Here is a 26,504-nt window from a genome sequence, read left to right on the forward strand (position 1 = left end):
GAAATGGCTACAGCCAAGACGGTCTGGTACATATTCAGCTGGGACATCTCCTACAAAGCAGCTTGAAAACCAGATAGGCTCTACAATGAATCAAATAAAAGAGACTCTTATCGTCTGGCAGAGCTGGCATCTCAACATTCAGAAAATCCTTAAGGTTTTTGTTTTCCACCATCAAATAAAGAAATTGTGAGGCCTTGCACAAGTTATTTAGATGATCTGATCTTGGGCAAGTCACTAGATAGATTAAAATATATGATAATGAAAAAACCTTATAGCTCAACAATGGAAACTTCTTTTACGAGTAAAATTATTTTAGATAACAGATTTTTTTTTAAGTCTAGAGCTCCCAAATTCCCAAAGAATGTCTAAGGCAGATTCCTTCTTATGGAGAGCTTCTCATAAAATATCCCTAGTGCCAACGCCACAAACACAGAATACAGGATTAGGCAGGTTATTATCCTAACCTAGTACGACATTTCAAACAACAAAAATATGGTAAGGGTTACACTAGTCTTGACTCAAAAGACCTCTAGTGTTAGTTTTACCATTACATACATGACCCTGAATTAGAAAAGCATCAAGAATTCTGAAAGCTGTAAACTTACATGATTCTATGATTTATTTACTAAGCATATACTACATATCAAGGTACTGAGGTAGCTGCTGTGAGGGATACAAATAATTACAAATAGATTAAGTACTGATATTCTTATTTTAGAATTGAAATGAATGTAAGGTCACCTAAATATTCCTGTATCTTCATCAGGCATAATGAAAATATCCTGAAAAAGCAAATTAAGTATGTACCTTTCAGTGCTGTTGTCTTTTCTTTTTCATCTGGACCTCCCTGCTGGATTTGTGCCATGCTTATCCAAATTGTCAACAAAATTAAAGAGCTCAAGGAAATAGACATCAATCTTCAGAAGACAGTCTAGAATGAATGAAAGCAATAAATTAAGCTCTACTCAATCCTACCTACTCCATGAGAACTTCCTAGATCCTCCCAGTTAGGATTAATCTCTCTATTCTGATTTCTCACTGTACTTTGTTGATGCCCATACCACAGTACTTATTGTAGCCTGCCTTGCATTTTACTTATTTATGTATTTGCTTGAGTCAGCTAACAGATTACAAGCCTCAGGATAGAGGTATCAAATTTTTGTCATCTTGATATCTCTCCTACCACCAAACACAATGCCTTCTATATTCAGAAACCTAATGCTGCTGAATTGAATTAGCTAAACTTACTATTTACGTTTAGTTCTCTAACGTCTAATTAGAAAAAAAAAAAAAACTTATCTCCAGGTAGTTCCAAAAACTTAAAATTTCTTTTAAAATCAACTGTAAACTGCCATTTACAAGGTCAGAATGTTTTCCTCCCGGACATGCAGACAGGCAGAGGAAAAATACACAAAGTAGCCATAAATTACCTCTAGCGTAATTCAAAATACAACTTTAAGGGAAAAAAATAGCCCTTTTAATAAACAAGGAACTATGTCAAATTCAATGTCTGGAAGCCATACTCTATAAATGGCATTCCAGTAAGCAATCATAATATCAAATTACGATTTATTAAAATCTAATTCTGCTCTGCCTTGGCCAAAGAGAAGCCATTTGAACTATACAGATGGTTTCTCCCAGGGTGCCTACAAACAGGGAAAAAAAAACCAAAACCACTATTCCTAAAGCTTAAAAGAAAACATATAACACCGATAATGGCAAAAATTAAACTAAATTAAAATGAACTAGTCAATCCATAATTGTTAATGAAATTGTATAAAAATTGCAATGAAACAAGATTGAATATTCCTCTGATTGATTCACTTATTACCCAAAAAGCAAACTGGAGTTTCCACTCAGGTGTATTTTACAATTACCTTTAAAAACTGAAGCATTTTTGTAATCAGCAGAGTAGAGCAGAAAATACTTAAAGATAATAATAATATTGAAAATAATATTTTTAAACTATGAATGTTCCAAGGGTCATACAGCAATGCTGCCCTTTTCTCAATTCTAACTGTAGGTGGGACAGTATAAGAGGAAGGGCCCTCTAGCTGTACCACTAACTGGCCACGTGCCCTTGAGAAATTACTTAACTTCTCTATGCCCCATTTTCCACATCTGTAAAATGGAAATATAATAATGCTTCCCTCATAGTATCACAGTGAAGTTAAATGTAAAACATTTAGCATAGTGGCTAATGCATAATTAAGTGCCCAACATGTGTTGGCTTGTATTATTTAACTGTTGCAAATGTATCCTAGCTTCACCACTTAATAATAGCTCTGTGGCCAGGAACAAGTCACTTAATATTCAAAATCTTCAGTTTCCTCATTTATAAAATGTAGCTCATATAATAGTGGTTGAGAATTAATATTATAGAAGGTGTATATAGTCATTAGTCAATAGTCATTGCTATTACTAGCAGTATTATTGCTTCTCAATGATGTGAGGCTTCCTTACTAGACTATGAGACTATTTCGGACTGGTAAAGCATTTTCTATTAGCATGGAAGTAGTTATTTTTCTTCTGTGAGTAGGTAACTCAAATCTCTACATGGATGAAATATGTCCATATTCCTTCAAGAAACCTTTTTTAGTCTATAGGGTAGGCAGTGTGTAAGACGCCAGGGTGCAATGGTGAATAAAACATGGTCACAGCCCAGGTGGGGCTTACTCTCTGGTGACCAAATCAAACTGTCAAACTGCCACAAATAAAATACCTAAGACCCAGACTGACCATTAGAATGCTATTATAAAAAAGCAATATTCCTAAGGGCTCTCTATTTACATTCAGGAATCAGTTTAATCTGTAAAGTCCCGCAAGTACGCATACAAGTTTCATCAGCAACTCCTTATTATCTACCATCCTGTAGCAGAAACGAAATAGAAATGTTCATAATGACAGATTCCAGACAGTGCTCTTTGCTAACAATTCAAAAACTAAATTAACTATTTACAGGCGATTTCTTGCATTTTTTTACCCTATTCCTCTGCCAATTCAGTATGCTAAATATGAACTGTTAGGTTATTTTTCACTGGTCTCAAATTGCCTAATTTCTAAATATAATAATTTATACAGTTTCTTCATTGTGATTGTTTCAATGACGGCAAAATTATAAAATATTTTTGATGTTAAGAGTCATTTTCAATATTCACATTTTAAAATTCTGGGGGTCCAACGTACAGCATGGTGACTGTAGTTAACAATGCTGTGTTGTATACTTGAAAGTTGGTAGGAGAGTAGATCTTAAAAGTTCTCACCAAAAAAAAAAAAAAAAGGTAATAATTATGTGAGGTGATGGACGTGTTAACTAACCGTATTGTGGTAATCATTTTACGATACATACATAAATCAAATCATCACATCACATGCCTTACATTTACATGTTACATGTTACATGTCAATTGTATCTCAGTGAAGCTTGAAAAAAAAAGTCCTAACTACTCTGAAATGTTTAATAACACATTCCGCTGTTAGACTTTGATCTCCATGAGGACAAGGATCAGGTCTGTTCCTAGTACAATGTCTGGTACATTTGAAGCTCAATGAATTTTGTCAGATTAACAAATAAATGAATAAAAGATAGAGGGGGAAAAAGGCAATTCACATATTAAAGAATCACTTTCAACACTCCCAAGATTAAATATCAATTAATAATCATTATTCTTATTTTATATGAGACAACCTATAAATACACATCACAATTCACTGAAGGATGCTACACAAGTTAGGAGACTACTAATTACTATCGTTGACCCTAAACCTTATAGCAGCAGATGCAAAGCAGGTAGGCATGAAGCAAAAGCAATTTGTCTACTGCTTTCTTATTCACTGTTAGATTTTTACCCTCTAGAGTTATTTTCCTTGGCTGTGGCACAGCTGGTGAAACTAAATCAGGAATATTATAAATTCTCAATTTAGTTTTCCTAATAAAAATTCAGAGTTATAACCTGCATGACCACAGATAAACACGACTGAAAATGCAGCCAGCAAGCCGTTTTATACATTTGATATAATACTAATATGTGCACTCAACATAGTTTATTTAGTATTATCTGATGGAAGTTAGGTTATAGGGAATAAAGTGGTGGAAGGATTTTACTGATGTGAATTGGGACACAGTTGACATGTTGTATACTTCATGATAACCACTGCTGTTTAAATATGGTTTCCTAGAAATGGTTACAGTATAAACTAGATGCAAAACATCTCAGTTTGCGATTTCATTCTGTGAACTACACAAAGCAATTATCATATCTCCTTCCCTTCTATGATTCCAACAGAGAATCCACTATGTATAAATAAAGCTATAAATAACTTGTCATGTGTAATCTTTACCCAGTCAGTATTTCAAAACATGAAACAGTAGAATATTTCTTATTTTCCCTGCTTGCTCGAAATACAGCATGAGCACTTATAAATGTACACAAAGATACATAGAAGCCTCAGTTTCCTGTGTCTATTTGTTTTGAGGCAGGTATTAAATTGGACCTAGACATAGATGACTTCGCAACACAAGGCCTTTCTACCTCACATTCTGAATGCTATGATGAGAAAGTACAAAATATATCACAGGACGAGTGAAATTGGGTTAATACCCTGGGACCCTTGGAGCTAGCTGATTTGGTCTCAAAGAATCAGTGCTTAGCAAAGCTCTGGAAATTCAAATCATGAGAGCCTACCCGCAATTAAAAACATAGCAAGTAAATGGGTACCAGAGATTTCTGAGGAACCAAAGACCTACCCAAAATACAGTTAAAATAGGCATGTTACTCAGAAGTTGCTCATCCACAAAGGTCAGTTGATAATAGTCCTGGACAGCTTATAGTTCTTAGGCAACAGTGTGAAAATGTATGCTCTGGAGAGTGAGAGTATGAGAGAGAGAGATTGTGTGTGTTTGTGTGTGTGTGTGTGTGTGTGTGTGCGGGCGAGAGAGAGAGACAGAGACAGAGACAGAGAGAGACAGACATATGGGCACTGGGGAAGAGGCTAGAGAATAAAGGTACCAGACTGGAGCAGACGTGGAAGAAAAAGCCCAGGGTAATATGCGTTCTTAGTTCACAGAAAACAGAGGCTTCAAGGTTTAGTTCAAAGTGGAAATACCTGGTTTGAATCCAAGCACATCTAAAATAATTCCTTGGCTTCTCAAGAAATGTGATGAGGTTTGGGATGAGAAATCCAGGTTTTTAACCTTGATTCCACCACCTAGTAACTAAGTGATCTCGAGAAGGGTACAACTCCTAGTTAATGGGAATAACACAGAAAGTAAAAGCACTTCACTTTACAGGGTAATTATGAAGATTATATGAAAATGTAGACAAAGACATTTTATGAACTATAAATTCCTTTATAAGTATTAGTAACCCACATAATATCAGAAATCATTTGGGTCTAATTACTATGTGCTCAAACTCCAAAACGGATATCCTTATCAATTCAGCTTATAGGAATGAGAAACTTTCAATGTGCATCATTTGGATGAATCCTAAAAATAAACAATAATGTCTGACAATAAATACTTGTTGAGTTGACTTGGGTTTCCAAGGCTGCATAGATATAATCATAATGGAATTTTAATTAATTTTTATATAATTTGTTTTTCCAATGTTATTAAAACATGTATCTGGAAAAGTTCAAGTTTGTGAGTTCCACCTTTATTTAGATTAAAGCTGTGTCCAAAGAAGAACACCATTCTTCCTAAATGTGCATGTTATTCACAAAGTCACCAAATCCTTTCATACCCATTATCTTATTTGGTCATTGCCACAACTGGCATTGGTAGGCAGAGTTGAAATATCTGCACGTTACAGACACGAGGCAACCTGGATTTTGAGAAGCTAAGTAACCTGGCTAGGGCAATCCAGGCAGTAAGGGGTGGTTGGGATTCTAACTCTGGTCTTCTGATTCCTAGTTATGGCTCCTTCTACTCTATCATGATGGTAGAGTCAAACGACTCAACTCCAACTAGTAAAACCATTCCAGTTTCTTTATCTACAGAACGTTCTCACTCTTCTGTACTAATTTATACAGAAAGTATTACAATTTGGAGCTTGGGCAAACTGGAGGAAGTTAATTACATATATATAGACAAAAGCTGTCCACCAAAATTGTCTCAATCTATTTGGCTTGCTATTCAGAGTTAAGATGGATAAAAATTTCTCCTCATCACAATGGAATATTCCTCAGCCATAAAAAAGAATGAAATATTGCCATTTGCAGCAACATGGATGGACCTAGAGAATATTATACTTAGTAAATTAAGTCAAACAGAGAAAGACAAATATTATATGGTATCATTTATATGTGGAATCTAAAAAATAAAACCAATGACTCTATATACAAAACAAAAACAAACTCACAGACATAGAAAACATACTTACGGTTATCAAAGGGGAAAAGGAAGTAGGGATAAATTAGGAATATAGGATCAACAGATAGAACTACTATATGCAAAATAGACAAGCAACAAGGATTTATGGAATAGCACTGGAAACTATATTCAATATCTTGAAATGACCCATAATGGAAAATAATCTGAAATACACATACACACACACATACAAAATTGAATCACTTTGCTGTACACCCAAGACTAACACAGTATTGTAAATCAGCTACACTTCAATAAAAAAATAGAAAGCAATAAATCAATAAAAAATATGTAATTCTTAAACTGGAAACAAACCGAAACAAATAAACTATTTGTCAAGTTGTTGCACATCTATTTAAAAAAAAAAATCATTCCCCATCATTCCTCCCAGTCCTTTAGCAAATTAAGCATCTGAAAGAAAGAGTCAAAAGTTAAGGTCTATCAAATACAAAGACTTTAGAAGAAACTAATATTGCAGTACTGTGTCTTTATAACAGTTTCCAAAATTGATAGACATCTTGTTAGGTTTCACAATGCTTTTCGGTTACCAAAAAGACAGAAACTCAGCAAGGCTACAAAGAAAAATTTAGAATATCTGCAAGACAATGCTAAAACAGAATCAAAGAAATTAAAAATAGCTAAGACAATTCTTAAGATAATTCTCAATTTTGAAGCCCCTCAAGGGAATAAATAATTTAGCCTTTTATGAAGTTTTCACAATATGGAGCAGAAATAGCAGAGCTGTAGTAGAGAACAAAATAATTCTCAAAAAGGAGATATGCTCATAATTTTAGAAAAACAGAAAATGTCAAACAAACAGTAGCCTCTTTGATATAGGTCAAACTAAAATGTCATACAAGCTACTTAAGAGACTTTAATTCTATGGTAAACATAAATACTAAAATACAACTAATATTATGAATGTACATAACTCCAGGCCAAAGTACCCAAACAGAAACTATCTTCATAAGATTTAAAAATAGCCAATACCATGAAATAGGAGTAATAACATATCTGCAAAGCTTGAATCAAATTTTCTCATTCCATAAACACTCTTACTAGCATCTCTGCTCACTTTGTGAGTTCAAGGTTCAACCAAAATTTTAAAATACAATATGCACATGGTAGACACTAAGGCGAATCCTCCAGATGCCCCTTCAAGGGCACTTGCTGCTCAGCAGTAGGGAGTACAATCAGCAAGCAGCCTGCAGCCGTTCACCACTTCCGAGTTGGCCTCAGATGCAGAGTGTTGCCTCAATCAAGGTCACACCTTTCCCAGGTTGACCCCCAGGAGCTGACACGGCCAAGCAGAAAAATAAAGGCCCAGCCATTGCAGCCTGATGCAAGACAGCCCTGACAGCCAGTGTTTGTTCCAGAGCTCACCACCAGGCTGGCTGAGGTTTTGTCCAGTCTGCATTTAGTTCAGCTTCTCCCTCTGAGTAATCCTGTTGTCCTTGTTTTCACAAGTGTTGATCTCTAACAAACATCTTGCACTCCAAATTTTGTCTCAGCAGGTACTTCTGAAAAATCCAAGTGCAAGTTAAACCAAAAAAAATGTTCTAATGTTGAGAAAAGATGTATCCAGAATATAAAAAGAACTCTGGCAACTCAACAATAAAAAGACAAATAACCTAATTTTAAAAATGGACATGGGACATGAATATACATTTCTCCAAAGAAGATATGCAAATGACCGAAAAGCACAAAACAGACATGCTCAGCATCATTAGTCATTCATAAAATGCAAATCAAAACCACAATAGGGAAGGAAGAGTATAGCTCAGTGGTAGAGTACATGTTTAGCATGCACGAAGTCCTGGGTTCAATCCCCAGGACCTCCCTTAAATAGATAAATAAACCTAATAACCCCCCTCCAAAATAAATAAAAACAAAAAAATAAAAATAAAAAACCAAAACCACAATAAGACACCACTTCACACCCTATAGCATAGCTTCAATCAATAAGAAAGAGAATAACAAGTGTTGGTGAAAATGTGGAGAAATTGGAACCCTCATACATTGTTACTCGGAATGAAAACTGGTGCAGCCACTTGTGAAATAGATTGGCATTTTCTCAAAATGTGAAACACAGATCTACCATATGACCCAGCAATTTCACTTCCAGCCACGTACCTAATGAAATGAAAACACATGTCCATACCACCACTTATACATAAATGTTCACAGAAACATTATTCATAATTGCCAGAAAGTAGAAACAACTTTAGTGTCTATCAAGTGATGACTGGATAAACAAAATGTCATATATACCCATACAACAGAGTATTATTCACAAATAAAAAAGGAATGAAGTACTGATATATACTACAGCATAAACAACATTGAGAACACTATGTTAAGTGAAAGAAAGATCACATACTGTATGATTCCATTTATATGAAATGCCCAGAATAGACAAATACACAGAAACAGAAAGTAGATTAATGAATGGTCTTGGGGAGCTGGGGTGGGGGAGAGAATGAAGAGTGACAGCTAATGGGTACTTGTTTCTTTTTGAGGAGATGATCCCTATAGCCCAAAAGAGATATGTTTGCATTGGAGCAGTGTTCCTCACTGTGTTTTAAGTGGCTCCCTCTCTCTCCCATCTCTTCTCTATAGCTACCATGCCAAAGGGCAGGCATAGTCTCAAAAGTGAGGAGGCTTGACCATCTCACTCCTCTCTTTTGCTTCTATGAAAAAGAATTGGTAGGTGGACTTCAGAAAGACTCATTAAAATCCCAATTTTACCCAATTTCTATTAAGGACTGAAATTTGGTAATAATTGCTTTATTATTACTATTATTATTATCTTGATTATTGTTGCAACTGATCCCACACATTATACTAACTTACTTCAAAGTTGAAAATCTACCATTTGTTATAGGGAAAAAAAAAAAGAGAAGGAAAATCTTGAGCACATAATCAAGCAATTTACTCTTAAGCCCAGTAAGCTATACTAATAACACTAGCAATAAAGTTTAATGGCAAAGTTAGGCTTTGCAGAGACCACAGTTGTACTGCAAATAGGCATTTAAGTACCACTCATATCCAATGTCTACTGACAGTGGACTCCTTATTGTTTACTTAAGGGGAAAATATCTGTGAAGCCGGACTTTACCTAAATGTGTTAACAACTGGGAATGTTATCATTTAAGTGTTTTAAGAATGAATGATCTTTTTTTTTTGGGGGGGGGCCTCTAGAATTTCCCAATTCTTTATGAAGTAATAGTACTTTCTAGAATTTCATGTTTGTACCATATTTCAATAATGCCCACATCCTGGTACCAACAGGTGATGAATTTATTAGAGAGAGATTTTTGGGAGGTTCTCTATTGCTGTGATACTACAAATATCTGATCTTAAAAAAAGAGAATTAGAAATGTGATACTTCACCTTTTTAAACTACCATATTAGTTTCAGTGGTTATTTACTTTATTCAGAAAACAATACACACAATTCATACCCTGACTAAATTAACAAAGGATTTGAGGCAACAAAATTCTCTTATTCCCAAAACAAGGAGCTTTGAACCCTCTTGGCTTCTACAAATTATTTTTCCCCACAAGAAACAACCATCACTTAGCCACACAATTAATTGCAGCCACTATTAATTAAGCCATACTATTAATTACACAATTAAAACTAACTCTGTGGCACTGAAGTTGTCAGTACAAGAACACTGTGTGGAATGTTAAGCCATTTATGTTATTAGACCTATGCTTAAACAGTATGCCAGATGGCTTTCATTAATATTGTCTACATAAGCACAAAGTGGTAGAATCCCTTCCTACGATCATGAGAATCAAGAATTTTACAACTAGATTTTATTTGCCGTATTACAGTTAAGTTCCCCAGGAACCCTCTTGTTGAGAATAACTAAACTTGGAAAGTACATTACAAAACATTACAGTCTCTACAAATGTTACTCATTAAATTAACATAAATGAAGAAACCATAGTAACTTCAAAATCTGCAGAAAAGTATTTGATAAAATTCAATACTCACTTTTGGAAGAGAAGCCACAGCAAATTACAAATAAAAAAAAAGAACACCCTTAACATGATAGAGATAAAAATTACAATAAAATTACTCTCCGTAGTAAGTTATTAAAAATATTATCTTTAAAATAATGATGGGCATTCTTTCCTGCCAATTTACTATTACCATGTCTAGTCAAAAAATTTTGGAGGTTCTAATCAGTATAAGAAGATATTTAAAAAATTAACAAGTATAAAGACTGAAAATTAAAAAAAGTTACCATTATTTGCAGATAACATAGTTATCTAAAACGACAATAAAATAAGAAGTATCAAGAAACAAGATCTTCAAAACTTAAAAAAATAAGAAATCTCTTATTAGAAATTAAAAGAGAATTTAGCAAGATGGCTAAAGCAATTTTTATATAAAAATAGTGTTTCATAAACACCAGCAACAATCAGTTATAAAGCATATTTGGTTTTTTTTAGACATCATTTATAACAAAATATAGCAAAAAATAATTTACATAGCAAGAACAGACCTAACAAGGTGTGTTAAGCCTATGCACAGAAAATGATAAAATGTTACTGAAAGACATTAAGAAGACTGAGATACATGAAGAGATATACTATATTCATGGACAGAAAGACTCAATACTATGAAGATACCAAATTGATAAATCTGTAATTGATTTCTAATTTATAAATGGATTCAACAAAATTCCACTCAAGCCCAACAGAGTTTTTTCACAAATCTTAAAAACGAATTCAAAAAATCACATGGAACAAGAATGGCCAAGAAAATAAAACACTTCTAAAAAAGAGGAATATGATAGGAAGGCTTGCCTTACCAGGCATAACAGTAATTAGGACAATATGTCATTAATAATATAATAAACTCATTGACCAACAGAACTTCAAAGTAGATTCAGATAATATTGACACATCACCGGGGAAGGGATGGACTCATCAATAATTGGAACTGGTTAACTACACAGTAAAAAAATGAAATTAGATACTGCATTTCCACTGATATCAATTCTGAATAGATTAAAGGCGTAAAAGTAAAAAGCAACACTTTAAACTTTTTAGGGGAAAATATAGAAGACTACTGTTTTGATGTTGGGGCAGGAAATACAACTGTAATGAAATATTCTTTCACACTCACTACACTAGAAAATATTAAGAAGTGACAATACCCAAAGTTAAAAAGAATAGAGTATAATGGAGATTCTTACTCACATTGCTGGTTAAAGTACGTATTAATACAACCACGTTGAAAAAACTGGCATAAGATATCCAGGTTAAACATTCTTATAATCTTCAACCCAGTAATCTCACATCTTGGTCCAAGCATTAAAAATGTTCAGGAAATGCTCATTAACATAAAAAAAAGCCAGTTTTATAGCTGCATTACAAATTACGTCAAAATGTAGTTGCCAAAACAAACATTGATAATCTGCAGTTTCTATGGATCAGAAATTTGGAAGCAGCTCAGCTGGGAGGTTTGGGCTCAGATTCATGAGGTTGTAATCAAGATACACTGGCAAGGTCTGCAACCATTTGAAAGTCTGACTGGGGCTAGAGATGGCTCACTCACACAGATAAATTACTGGTACTGATTGTTGCTAGAAGCCTAAGTACCTCCCCACATGGGCTTCTTCATAGGTCTGCCTGAGTAACACCATGCCATGGCTTCTGGCAGACAGATAGAGCCAGGCAAGCACGGACAAAGCTACAAAATTCTCACCATCACTTCCATGATATTCTTTTGGTACAAAGGACAACCCTATTCAATGTAGGAAAGGTCTACACAAAGGCATGACTATCAAGAAGCAAAGATCATTGAGGCCATCTTCAAATCTGGCCACCACAACTGGAAAAGGCTGTTTTCCAATTATAGGAGGGCAGATACACTGCAGTATATTAATAGATATGAACAGTACATAGCAGTGAAAATGAATGAACCACCACCGCACTCAAAAACATGGATGAATGCTCCAATACTGAGTAAACAACCAAGAATCAGAAAACAACCAAGAATCAGAAAACATACAGTATAATGTCATTTACACAGAGCCCAAAAACAAACTAAACTAAAATAATTTATTAGTATTGAAATTTAGGTGATAAAACTATAAAAAAAAATCAAGAGAAATTCAGAATAGTGGTTACCTCTGGGAAGGAGGGGAGGGCATGAAGTGGGGAGAAATACATAGGTCAATGCAAATGTTGATCGTGCTTTGAGTCTCAGACTGAGTGGTGAATTTAAAGCTGTTCATTACATTATTATGGTCTATAACTCACGTAAGCACTCCATATAGGGCGGTCACTTTTGATTCTGTATATAATATATGTATAATCACATACAAGCCCTGGTTGAACATATTTTTTTCAGTTTATCAACAATTTATTCTAAAGTAAATGATAGAGAAAAACACTAAAAGAAAAGGAATATTGTAACTAATTTTAGCAGTATTACCTTGCATAAATTGTTCTTTAGGGTATTTTTCTCTAAACATAATGTTGGGACTCCAATCCTGTCTATTTAGTCAGAAATTTGGGAGTCCTTCTGCTGAGTAAACCCAAGAAGCAGTTATAAGGAAAAAAAGGATAAACAGATATTGAGCAAACTTCAGAGCAGTTATATATCAATAAAATATGATATTATTGAAACTCAATTGATTCCTTGCCTATTTTGAAATAGGAGTAATATTTTGAATAAAAATTGATTTTCTCAAAAGCTGTTGCTCCAGCTACTGAAAAAGAAAACTATAATTTTTAAAACCTGTATTAAAAATTAATAATATCCTAAAACTTCATAATAAAATACTTAAAAATATAACTATGAACATGAGCTATTACTTGTGTTTTTGTTCTCTGCTTGGTAACTGCCACTAGTAAGGATAACAAGTAAAATCTGCCTTTGACAATATACAAGCAATTAAAATGTTTAAATGCTGGCATAAGGGGCAGTTACAAGCAACTTGAACATAAAAGGTGAGGACTAAGAATTCATTTCAGAACAATCTGTCCCCTTGACTGCTAAAGGATAGGCTCGTGGAGTCACAATAGACTATTTTCCACACAGGATCATCTACCAATCTTTCAACATGACAAAAAAATGAGCTTTAATTCTGAGGGGAAACAAATTTAGTAACCATCTTTGTTTTTCCAAAATAAGGAGAAAAAGGAAAATGCTGTAACAGCAGCCACTGGAGGGAGGACTTGATGCTGGAACGAGAATAAAGCAAGCATAAAACATTTTATCTGGTGCTTTGTCTGAAGATAACATTTTGTTAAACTCATTTCTATTTGTTTAAATGACAAATGCTGAAAATACTGCTTTTTCTGCATGAGAGTTAAACTTCCTTTCACTGAAAAACAGATGTTGATGCAACCATCCTTTATTGGTACACAAATTAGCAGCGAGAAAATTAGAACGATGCCTGGACTAACAAAGAATTAGCACCAATGGTTAGTCTAAATATATATTTAAGGGCCCATACTTGATTTTAATTAAGCCTACATTTTGTTCATTCAAAATGTTATCTACAAAATTTTGCTTTGTATGAGACCTCAGGCACTACTTAGTCCCTAAGTAACCACCTGAGATCTGACTATTCATAAGTTGGCAGAGCTTCTGTAAACCTGTGGCATTGCTCTTCTAGTGGTTGATGGGTTTCGTTTTGCTTTTAATGAAAATATTCATATATTTTAATATTTGTTCATGTAAACCTGGTTTTACAAACACTCTTCCAAACACACACACATTACAAGGATCCCAAAGTAAGCTGAAAGCCTCCAGGGCTGGTCTTTTACAGACCACTAAGTCTAGGGATATCATTTTTTAAGTTTAGATAAAGATTCAGAACATAAAATCATAGAACTAGAAGGGCACAGAAGTGGGCTCTTTCACAATTCCAGCCTACTTTGATAATGCTTATATACTAAACAAGAGACACCAGGTTTCTGTAAAGTCCTGAAATAATCCCAAACATAACATCCCTTCCCTTTTAAAATGATTTCTTACACATTCAATATTTTGTAGCTGACTTCTTAAACTCAAGAATCTTACTGCGATTTAATCAGTGAGCCGACAAAACTGTCAGTCAGTTCTGAGTAAGAACCATTCAGAAGAAAAAGGCAAGGAATAAAGTGTAGCATAAACTCTGAGGAGCAAAGAAATTCATCTGACAAGATATTCAATTGAAGAAGGAACAATTAAACTAAGAAAATGGTTTTTTAAAAAATAAATCCATAACAACAAATATGGAAAGAGTATAATTCAGACACTTGTGCCAAAAGGAAAATTTAACAAAGCTATCAATTAAAATATGATATACCATATTACAGAAAAGATGTATTTCAAAAATACTATAAGTTTATTTACATTTTAAATTTACAATGGAAACATTATTTCAGGACTTTTGTAGTATAGTTTTTTTTTTTAATTTTATGAAGAACTAATCCTTCATTTATATTTTTAAATTTTTGGATCTACCAAATAGTCATGTCTTTACAAATGAATAGAAAATAGTAATTGGAAAAATGCTAAATGTATTCACTTATCAAGAATAAACCAAAAACTAAAGTTTTGTAATTATGAAATGTGAAGGGATAGGAAAAAAACCTACCCAAATGTTTTACAGAAATTTAAACAAGTCTTAGGCAGTAAGGCATCTTAATAAGTAAGATAGCCAACAGCTCAGTAATTCTGTCAGTGAATGTATGAGCTAGAGTTCAAGGCTGAACTAACTAAAACAGGCATAAATGACCATCAGCCTTGAAAACTGTGCTACAGTACCTATCAACATTTAAAGAATACAAAAGGTGGTTGGTTTCTGAGAGAAAGACATTTTATAAGTACAATCTAAGACTCTAAAGAAATCTTTTCTTATCTTTAGAGTAATCTTAACCAAAATGTGTAACTCAATTTTGCTAAGATTCTGTTTTCTTCATGTTTTCATAAGAAAATTTACTGCTTAATTTAAAAAATGAAGTTTACACTTAACACACAGAACATTTCTACCCTGAAACATTTCTCATTCACTAATTACTATTCTGGAAACATTTTGCTCAAATAGCATGCTCCCTAAGTACCACATGAAATTTAGCTCCTTGTATTTTATATTAGGGTCAGCTGTGCAGAGGCCATATCACCTCTCAGAGGGTAAGGACTGTGTCTTACTCATCTTGACATCTCTTACAGATTATGGGCTCATAAATGGTGACTTAAACAGGGCTTGTTTGTAAAATTATCAAAGCCTATTAAAGCAGATGACATTCCTAAGAAATGGATAAAGGAAAGATAATGTAAAAATGAGTCCTTTATTTTTGAAACAGTATCTTATCATTTTAGTAAACAAAGTAATACTGAATGACACTCTTTCAGAAAAATGAGGCCTATTAGCTAACCTAGATTAATTACTTAAACAATAAAAATTGATACTATTAGAGGATATGGTAGGATTTAGATGATATATAGTCAAGGCTTTATTCAGAAAGAACCAATAGACAGCAGGAACAATAGCCACACATTAACACAGGGTTTTGATAATTAATATAGTCATGTCCTCCTTCAGATGGAAGCAATACACAATAAAAATAATAACCATAAGGAAACACAGTATCACTTCATTTTTAGTTTGGTCAGTACCTAATACAATAGTTTAGGGCTTTGGTAAAGCTGGGTTCAAATATGTGGCATAGGTTTGAGGCATGGGCAGACTTTTCTAAGGTTTTCTAAGTTTAAAACTAATTTTAGGGCTTCAGAATCTTCTGAAGTGTATAGCAGACCACTAACATTAGGGCTGCATAAACAGCTGTATTGAAAATGTAAAGGATATATGATCTTTCAACAGTCCTATGGCCCAATAAAAGTACAAGACTAATCAGATGAGAAACTTCTCAATGAAAAGGGCAACAGAAGAGAGAAAAGGCATCCTCCCTCAAATATCACTATTTTTCACCTTAAGGTCAATATGTAAACAATCTCAGCTGTTTTATTTACACAGATTTTAAATATGTGACAGACACTGCTCATCAATGGGAAAGGGAAGAACTACAAGATTTCAAACCACATTAAACAGTACATAAACATCTGAGTGCAACAAATTCTGACACTTTCAACACCGATTTTCCATTCCAGTCATTTGGAACACAAGGCCCAGAAAACAGAAGAGAGAAGAAACATCATGGACTAAAAAGTAGTGAGATATGAGGATGGTGTTCCTTCCACATCCTAAGCGTTTCTCACTAAAATTCAAAAGCAATATGAAAAGTCAGTTCCAAGAGTGGAGAACTAAGTGCAAACAAGTTAGAATGCAAAACGTTTTGGTCCATCTCAGTGATTTATTGATGTCTTATGCATTACATGTAGGCCAGACAGATTATCAAATTTTTCTGAAGTTTACTGTATAATAAATTAATAAACAAAACAATTAATTACTAGATGTTATCTACTCTATCCACACATTAAATCTCCATTGAATTTCAACGATTTACAACTACTATAAATACCACATGGACAGTTAACTTATCAAATCATAACTTGTGTCAAAAAGGGAACTTACTCAACTCAAAGTTTTCTAAACTAGGAGTGTCTTCCCTCAAAGAAGACAAATTATCAGGCTAGAGAAGAATAATGACTGCAAAAGCATTGAGTAACAAGTGCAAAATCAAAAATGCTGAAAAACTGAAGAATTTCAACTTCATTGAGTAACGAGTGCAAAATAAAAAATGCCGAAAAACTAAAGAATTTCAACTAAATTCTTCTCAATTCTTGAGAAGGCAAGAATGCTGACTTTCACCACTAAGTGTATTAAGAAAATTAAATGTGGAGTGGATACATAAAATGCAGTATTTGACTGGCTTTGCCCGTTAACTTATGAATACCCACCCATTCTTATCATTAAGTGAACTGAGATAAGTAAATGCAGATAAGGTAAATAAAATGTAGTATTTGATTGGGTTTGTTTATAAGTCTATTACAAAGTGAACTTTGGACACATTGGTAACCTCCCTGCCCTAAACATGATGCTTAAGTCAATACACATGGCCATGAAAAAAAAAGGGTAGAGATGGAAGGAGTAAAACCATCCTTGATTACCCCTGATTGTATTCTATGTGACTGTTACATAGAAAATCCTAGAGAAACTGCAAAACAACTACTATTGCTAATAAATGAATTTAACAAGGTGAGAAAATACAAGATTATTATATAAAAATCAATGTTATTTATATAAACATATATATATATAAATATGAAGAACAATCAGAAAATTTGTTATTTCAGTCTTGCTAAAAATCATGAAATACCTAAAAGTAAATCTAATAAAATCTATCCAAGACAGTAATACTAAAAACTACCTTGTTAAGAAAAATTGAAGACCTAAACAAATGGAAAGAAATACCATTTTCATGGATTAGAGAACTCAGTATTTTTATAATGGCATTTTTTTCCAAAATTAATTTACAGATTCAACACAATCCCAATTAGAATCACAACAGGCTATTTTGCAAGCTAATTCTAAAATTCATAGAGAAATGAAGAAGACCTAGAATAACCAAAGTAAGTTCATAGCAAGACAAAGTAGAAGATATACCTTACCTAACTTCAAGACTTAACATAAAGCTATAGTAATCAAAACAGTTTGGTATTAATATAGAGACATATACATTAATGAGACAGAGAGTCTAAAAATAAACCAACACATATAAATTCAACTGATTTTCAACAAAGGTGCAAGACAATTCATCAGAATGAAAGTCTTCAATAAATGGTGTTGATTCAACTGAATTATCTGTTTGGAAAAAGATAAAAACTCTCAACTTAAACATAAAAACTGACTCAAAACAGATCAGAGATATGAGTATAATACCTAAAACTATAAAAGTTTAGAAGAAAACACAGGAGAAAATCTTTGGAACTTTAAAGTAACAAAGTGTTCTCAGAACTTACCAAAAAACCCCATGAATCATAAAAGAAAAAAATTGCTAAGTTGTGCCTCATTAAAATTTAAAACATTTGCTCTTCAAAAAGTAACAGGAAGAAGAAGATGAAAAAGAAGCCAGAGACTGGAGAAAATATTTGGAAGACACAACAAAGAAAATAAGACTTGTATCCAGATTATATTTTTAAAACTCCTACAAGTCAATAGTAAGACAACCAAATGTAAAAGTAAGCAAAAGATGTAAACAGTTACCTCTCCAGAGAAGACATACCAATGACCAGTGGAAAATGGCAGGAGAAAACACTGGTGGGGACAGAAATAGTCCTTATCTTGATTGTGATGAGAGTTTCATGGATGTATATTAAAACATACCAAAATAAACTTTGAATATGTACAATTTACTGTACTTCAATTATACCTTAATAAAATTATAACAGATAAAAATGAGGAAACTTTTTAAATGTTAAAATATATAGTAATTGGCATGATTTATTCTATTTTCTTAAAATATTTACATGTATGGTATTACTCATTCCATGGAGAATGATATATTCTGTGGGTAGAAAAAATACGAGAAATATGTAAACTACTACCTGAGGAGGGATTATTTTACATTTTAGCCCAGCCTTATTATTTATTCCAGAAGAAATTAGCAAATACACACAAATATAAAAATAACCTACATATCACCAGTATTTAGCCTTAAATGTAACTGTAACTGCTATTAAGGAATTCATAAGACTGTACACCAGAAAATAAGCTCTAAATACAAGCAGTCATACACTTTCTTAATACATGGACTTACTGAAGCAGCCAATTTAACAAGGCGATTTCCAACTAGAGTGTTGAATGTGCCACCTGGTTCTTTTTGCTACTTACAGTAATATGTGAAAAGCGAGAGATAAAATAATTAAAAAAAAAAAAAAGAACTGTTAAACAAAAAGGAGCCAAGACTTGCTCTGCAAAAGATACTGTCAAGAGAATGAAAAGATAAGCCACAGACTGAGAGAAAATATTTTCAAAAGATATCTAATAAAGGTATCTTATCCAAAATACATAAAGAACTCTTAAAACTCAACAGTAAGAAAATTCAGTTGAAAAATAGGCAAAAGACTTGAACAGACACCTCATCAAAGAAGATATACAGATGGAAAATAAACTTATGAAAGATGTTCAACATCATATATCATTAGGGAATTACAAATTAAAACAATAGGATACCACTACATACCTATTAAAGCGGCTAAAATCCTAAACACTGACAACACCAAATGTTGCCAAGGATATGGAACAACAGGACCTCTCATTCATTGTTGGTGAGAATTCAAAATGGTACAGTCATGTTGGAAGACAATTTGTCAGTTTCTTACAAAATTAAACATATTCTCACCATACAATCCAGGAATTATGCTCCTTGGTGTTTACCCAAATTAGTTGAAAACATGTGCCCATACAAAACCATGTGTACAGATGTTAAGAGCAGCTTCAGTCAGTATTGCCAAACTTAGAAACAACCAAGATGTCCTTCAATAGGTGAATGAATAAATCAATTGTGGTAATCCATACAACAGAATATTATTCAGCACTTAAGAAAAAGCTATCAACATCAAGCCATGAAAAGATGGGGGGGAACTTTAAATGCAAAATAAATACATATCACTAAGTGAAAGAAGCCAATCTGAAAAGGCTGCATATAGCATAATTCAAACTATATGATATTCTGGAAAAACCAAAACTATGGAGACAGTAAAATGATTAGTGGTTGCCAGGGGTTAGGGAAGAAGGAGGTGTAAATAGACATAACAAAGATTTTTTAGGGCATTGAAACTATTCTGTTTCATACTGTAATGGTAGGTACTTATTATATATTTGTCCAAACCCACTGAATGTACAACACCAAGAGGGAATCCTAATGTAAAGTATAGACTCTGAGTGATAATGATATGTCTGTGTAGTTTAACTGACTGTAACAAAGGTACCACTCGTGATGCATAATGGTGATAATGGGGGAGGCTGTGTCAGTCTAGAGGCATGAGGTGTGAGGGAAATCTGAATTCTCCGCTCTGTTTTCCCGTGAACCCAGTACTGTTTTAAAAAATAAAGTCTATTAAACAAAAAATCCTCTCCAGAAGACAAATGATGCTAAAATTAAAAAATGTCTTCTGATCAAAGATCAAATACAGGGCACCACCAGGAAAACATGATTCAAAGATGATGCTGAAAGTAAGACTGAAAATCTTCTGTTAAAATTCAGAAATATTAAAGATGATACCTTAGAATACTAATCAGTCAGACAAAAGGTTCTGTAAACAGAATAGAGTGTGTCTTACTGATCCTTTCAAACAATAAAGTTTCTAGAAAGCTTAAGGGTATTGTCCCTCAGCCTTAGCAGGAGCCTGAAATACACAAGGATTTATCTTAAAGAAACGTGTAGATATGGCTTTTGTCTAAAGAAATGCAGCTCAATAGAATTCACAGAATACCCACAAGATGTATAAAAGATTTTAATATAACTTTTAATTTAATATCTAAAAAAGTAGACATATCCTAAATGAAGTACGGCCTTTGGACCCTAAAATTTTACTGGCAGGAAGCAGATTGAGAAAACTACTCACCTACAAACACCTGAAACATTTCATGAAAAAAGCAACAGGTAAAACCAAGAGTATTGAAGGCAAAGCTGAAAACATGAATAAATATCGCTAGGCTTGAGACCTGATCAAGAAGTGTCCAATATTTGCCAACCTGCATCTCAGAATTGCTATGAACCAGTGACACCTTTGTGTCTCCCATTTTCCCCCTTTTGGAACAAGACCATCTACAGCAGTTATCCTATCCTTGTCTCACCACTGTAGACTGGGTGTTGAGGAGGAGGGGGATGAGCAGAGGCAAGTGAGTGGAACAGAAGTGTACTCAAGGAGTTATGCTTAAGGAACTACATCCAAGGAACCCCATCTATACCTGGACCTGACTTAGATGATGAGATTCTGGACTGAGATGATATAGTAATAGACTGATTCATCTGAGGGCCTTCAGAAGCAGTAGGTATACTTCACACATATGAAGGACATGAACCATTGCAGGCTGGAAGGCAGACTGTAGCAGCCAGCATTCCACCTCCTGGATTTCACATCCTCATGTACTCCCCTCCCATGCCATACCAGAGTTGATCTGTATGACCAACAGTAAACAGGACAAGCGACAGTATCACACTTCTGAGATTATAAAAGATCGTGGCTTCCATCTTGAGTGCTCTCTCACTCTCTCAGATCACTCGCTCTGAGAAAGCCAAGTTGCTGAACAGCCCTATGGAGGCAGAGGCCCATGTGATGAATGCGTGAAGCTTCCTGCCAACAGGCACTTGAGTGTGCTTGGAAGTGAATCCTTCAGACCCAGTCAAACTACAGATGACTGCAGCCCTGGCTGACACCTAGACACCAACCTTGTGAGAGATCCTTCACAAGAACCACCCAGCTACGCTGCTCCTAAATTCCTGACCCTAAGAGACTATGGGGGATGATAGATGTTTTTCATTTTAAACTGTGAAATTTTGAGATAATCTGTTACACAGCAAAAGACAACATATTATTTAAATCCCCAGTGAACTAGTGGACAGCTCTGACATTCTTTCATTCTCATCATCAATGAACTGCTTACTGATTTTCCAATTCAGCAATGATTTATTTTCCATGAGGGAAAGGAGCTACTTGTGGATTTACCAAAACAGGAATGCTGCTTTCTTTAACTGTCTTTGGATTTAAAAAATAGAGAAAAGGTAGTTTAAATAACTCTTTTTTTTTCAGTATTAGAGGTTGATCTTTCTTCACTGAGACAGAAAGAGAGAGACAGAGGGAGAGAAACCTTGCATTTTTAATTGGAACAGTTAAAAAACACAAACACATATGCTTGTTTGGATAAAAATAATTATACATGTTTCTTACTGAGGAAAAATATTCAGAATAAATAAACTTGTTTTAATTAAATAGTTTGTTTTCAATGATAAAATGGAATCGTCTAGTTTCTTAGAAGTATTTGCAGTATCCTAGTGCAGATTAAATTTTCACCGTTATAATCACTTACACTATTTCAAAATAATGAACTATTACCTATAAACAACAATACTCTTATCACAATCACCTCTGAAATCCACTAGCACAAACTGATTTTATCATATTAGTCACCTAGAAAAAAGGTAAGAAAAGACCCTAAGAGAACAGGATATAGATAGAAATGCTTTGAAGCTGGAGGAAGAAGTTCAAAATGGATTCCAGTAAAGCCAACTTTGTTGGATACTAGACCCAAGCCTAGAGCTACCCTGTATAAAGTTTAGGCTAGAATTCAGCCTACAGGAAAGTTCCTACCACCTATACTTTTTCATCCCGTGTTTCCTTCTTTCTTTCTTCTACTTTCACACACCAACTTTTTTTGCTCAGTCACTTTAGATGGCAGGTACTCTAACAGTCTCCATTGAGGCCTTTCTGATCAACTTCTTTTTTCAAGTTTTTTTTAACAATATCAGATGATTCAACTATAAAGTGGGTTGAAGAGAAACTCAGCTCATTGAACTCAACATTCCTCCACCAGAGCACATGAAATTTAATCACTAATTAAGAAAAATAAAAGATCAGCCATGAACTGGTATACTAGTCTGCTCAGGCTGCCATAATAAAATACTGAGTATATCAAACAATAGAATTTTATTTTCTCACAGCTGTGGAGGCTAGAAGTTCCAGATCAACGTATGGCTGCGTTGGGTTTTGGTGAGAATTTTCTTTCTGGCTTTTAGATAGCCAGCTCGTTGCTGTGTCCTCACAAGGTAGAAAGTGAGATCTCTGGTGTCTCTTATAAAGACACTAATCCTATCAGATCAGTGTCCCACCCACATGACCTCATTTAACCTTAATCACTTTCTGGGAGTTAGAGCTTCAACATAAGAATTTTAGGAGAATGCAACTGGGTTCATAGCCATTAGAAAGTATCATGGGATAGCATCACTTTTGGAGACACTTGTGTTATAATATTCTTGATACTCTTCCAAGTAGCCTCAATCTTAGAAGATAGGTTACTTCAACATCATCCATTCATTTGGTCCTGCCTTCAAAAGCTAAAGCCACTTTTGCCCCTAATCAGAGGAAGGAAGAAGCAGAGAAAGGAGATGTGAAAGGTTTTGAACAACTACGGAGTTAGATGGCACAGTCCACACAGATTACCTCCACTTTTAACACCAATTACAAGTTCAGAGGATTCACAAGCCTCTTCAGGTTTGATAATCCACTAGAAAGACCCAAAAAACTCACTGAAAACCGTTATACGCATGGTTATGGTTTATCACGCGGAAATTAATTCAGATTAATGTCAGGGAAGGGAAAAAGCATATAGGACAGAGTTCAGGAGAGTACCTAACATGGAGCTTCTGATGGTCTCTCCCTGTGAAGTCATGGACAGTGAAGCAGTTTTAAAAATTGAGAAGTCTGATTAATTGATAGGTGCTTCACCTTGAGTTATACCACAATTCTACCTTGCTCCATGTTTTAAACAAGGCACACAAAACTAAGCTATGCTTTGTAGATGAAAAGGGTATCACATTCTTTCATTGCCTTGCATGTTAACACTGAATTGTTTTTTAAATAGAGGTACTGTGCCTCTTGAGCCGCATATAGTATCCTTCCTGCTGCTTTCTTATACCGAGTCACAAATGATGCCTATGTGGTTAGCAGGGGGATAGGAATACTAGCCATATCCCACAGCCATTAGCAGCTACGCTGTTGGGTATTAGCTGTTATCATCCCCATAATTAGCTAATAAAGGGCCCTACAAGGCCCAAATCTACAATCTGAGTTTCATTAGCACCTTTCTAACCTCTGAGCAAATCAACCCTAAGCACACTATCAACCTAGACTATACTTAAAATAAACATCCAACCTGCTATAAAGAAATGGAAACATACAATATATGCTTTGCTTCAATGATCTGTCTTCACAGTGATATTTTTCTCTACAGCAAAAATTATTTCAGTTTTTTAGACTGCAGTATCTATATTGCAAAATAAACCACTCTCAAAAAAAGAGACAACAATACAATATCAGTGAAAGCAGTATGGCACTGTTATTCCTAAATTGTCTTTAACTTAGCTGTAAAACCTTGAGCAAGTCAGTCGTCTGCTACCTCATCTGTAGGAAATTAATCCATTTCAATTTGCCAAAGAGTGGCAAAATTGTGGCACCATTTTTCACTCATTACTTTATATTAAAGCAAAGTACACAACTTAAATAAGCTCTATAACTGAAATAGTTAGCTAAATGAAGTACCCAAAGAATATTTAATAAACAGTAGTGTACAAAACATTCAACAGTTTTTAAAAAAGATGTATTGCCTTGAGCTAGTGCATCATTAGCCATTCTGAATTAAAAAATTCCTTCTCTTCCTAAACAGATAATCTAAAAAAATTTTCTTAGCAATGCTGAACATTATTAAATTACACAATTACTCATTAAATTACTCAATAAAACCTCATTACTCTATGGATGGAAATGATGTGATACATAGTATGAACAACTTAGCTTACTCCCGGAGGACTGCATACACTGCACATCCTCCAAACACTAACTGTTGAACCAGATGAACTGACATATGCTACTTGGTATACAGTAGGCCTTACTGAATTACTTAAGGCCAAGTGACTGACTTCAGAGCCACATGCTGAGATGTAGCCAGTGATCTGCATTTTCACCCTATCTCCCATCCCCTTCCAATCTGTAAAGCTATATTACTTTGTCATTTTGTTGCCAGGTCGCCTCTCCTCTGCTGTCAGCTCTAGTGCATACGGTCCATTACTGTTACTGATCTCCTTTGCCATTCTCCATCTGGCCACATCCAATTGCTATACTGCTATCCAACACTTCTTTTTCTATTTCTTCATCATTTTTATCTCTTCTGTTTACTGCAACTTCTCGGCTACCAGACAAAAGAGATCCACTTCACAGTCACAGTGCTATTTTGGCTAATCAATACACTCCTTTCCTTCTAAACAAGAGGAAAAAAGTCAAGCAGGTAAGGATGATTTTCAGCTTTTCAGAACTGTTTTCATCAAAGTCTGATACTAAAAGGCTCATTCATTGTTACAAAAGATGCTTTACTGGTCTTTACTTCTAAGTTTGGAGTTACAGCATGTACTTGGTCTACAGACAACTGAAGGTTTTACAATTACAGTATTCCAGATTTAAGAAACTAACAGAAGACAAGGTGTCTGCCTTCTTAATCCTTAAAAAATTTACCCCAAACCAAATTAAACTTAAAAGGTTTTGCACATCAAAGGAAACCATAAATGAAATAAAAAGACAACCTACAGAATGGGAGAAAATACTTGCAAATGACACGACTGACAAGGGACTAATTTCCAAAATATACAAACAGCTTATACACCTTATTATCAAAAAAACAAACAATTCAATCAAAAAATGGGCAGAAGACCTAAACAGACATTTCTCCAAAGACATCCCGATAGCCAACAGGCACACGAAAAGAAGCTCAATATTGCTACTTATTAGAGAAAAGAAAATCAAAACTACAATGAAGTATCACCTCACACCAGTCAGAAAGGCCATCATTCAAAAGTCCACAAACGATAAATACTGGAGGGGGTGTGGAGAAAACAGAACCCTCCTTCACTGCTGGTGGGAATGTAGTTAGGTCCAGCCATTATGGAAAACAGTATGGAGGTTCCTTAAAAAACTAAAAATAGAGTTACCATATGATCCAGCAATCCTACTTCCAGGCATATATCCGGAGAAAACTATAATTCAAAAAGACACCTGCACCTCAATGTTCATAGCAGCACTATTTACAATAATCAAGACATAGAAATAACCTAAATGTCCATTAAAAGACAACTGGATAAAGTTGTGGCATGCATACACACACACACACACACACACACACACACACACACACACACACAAGAATACTACTCAGCCATAAAAAAGAAAAAATAATGCCATTTGCGGCAACATGGATGGACCTAGAGATTATCATATTAAGTGAAGTAAGTCAGAGAAAGACAAATATCGTATGATATCACTTATGTCGAATCTAAAAAAAAAAGATACAAATTATATTTACAAACCAAAAACAGACTCAAAGACATAAAAAACAAACCATAGTTACCAAAAGGGAAAGGGCAGGGAGGGAGAAATTAGGGAT

The 26,504-nt window shown here is 34.4% G+C and overlaps 1 protein-coding gene across 4 annotated transcripts in view; it reads right to left on the minus strand.

Moving 5' to 3' along the window:
- ARB2A (ARB2 cotranscriptional regulator A) overlaps nt 1-26,504 on the minus strand; it is a 362,845-nt gene that overhangs the window by 333,487 nt on the left and 2,854 nt on the right. For 3 of the 4 annotated variants that reach the window (XM_031448348.2, XM_010987659.3, XM_064482415.1), the window contains exon 2: nt 808-931. The exons of the other annotated variant lie outside the window; for it this stretch is intronic. In XM_031448348.2, coding sequence (XP_031304208.1) covers nt 808-913 — 106 coding nt within the window. In that variant the 5' untranslated portion in view covers nt 914-931. The remainder of the gene's footprint in view (nt 1-807; nt 932-26,504) is intronic. 4 annotated transcript variants of the gene reach the window in all.

The sequence above is a fragment of the Camelus dromedarius genome, chromosome 3 (assembly GCF_036321535.1).
Source record: "Camelus dromedarius isolate mCamDro1 chromosome 3, mCamDro1.pat, whole genome shotgun sequence".
Lineage (NCBI taxonomy): Eukaryota > Metazoa > Chordata > Mammalia > Artiodactyla > Camelidae > Camelus > Camelus dromedarius.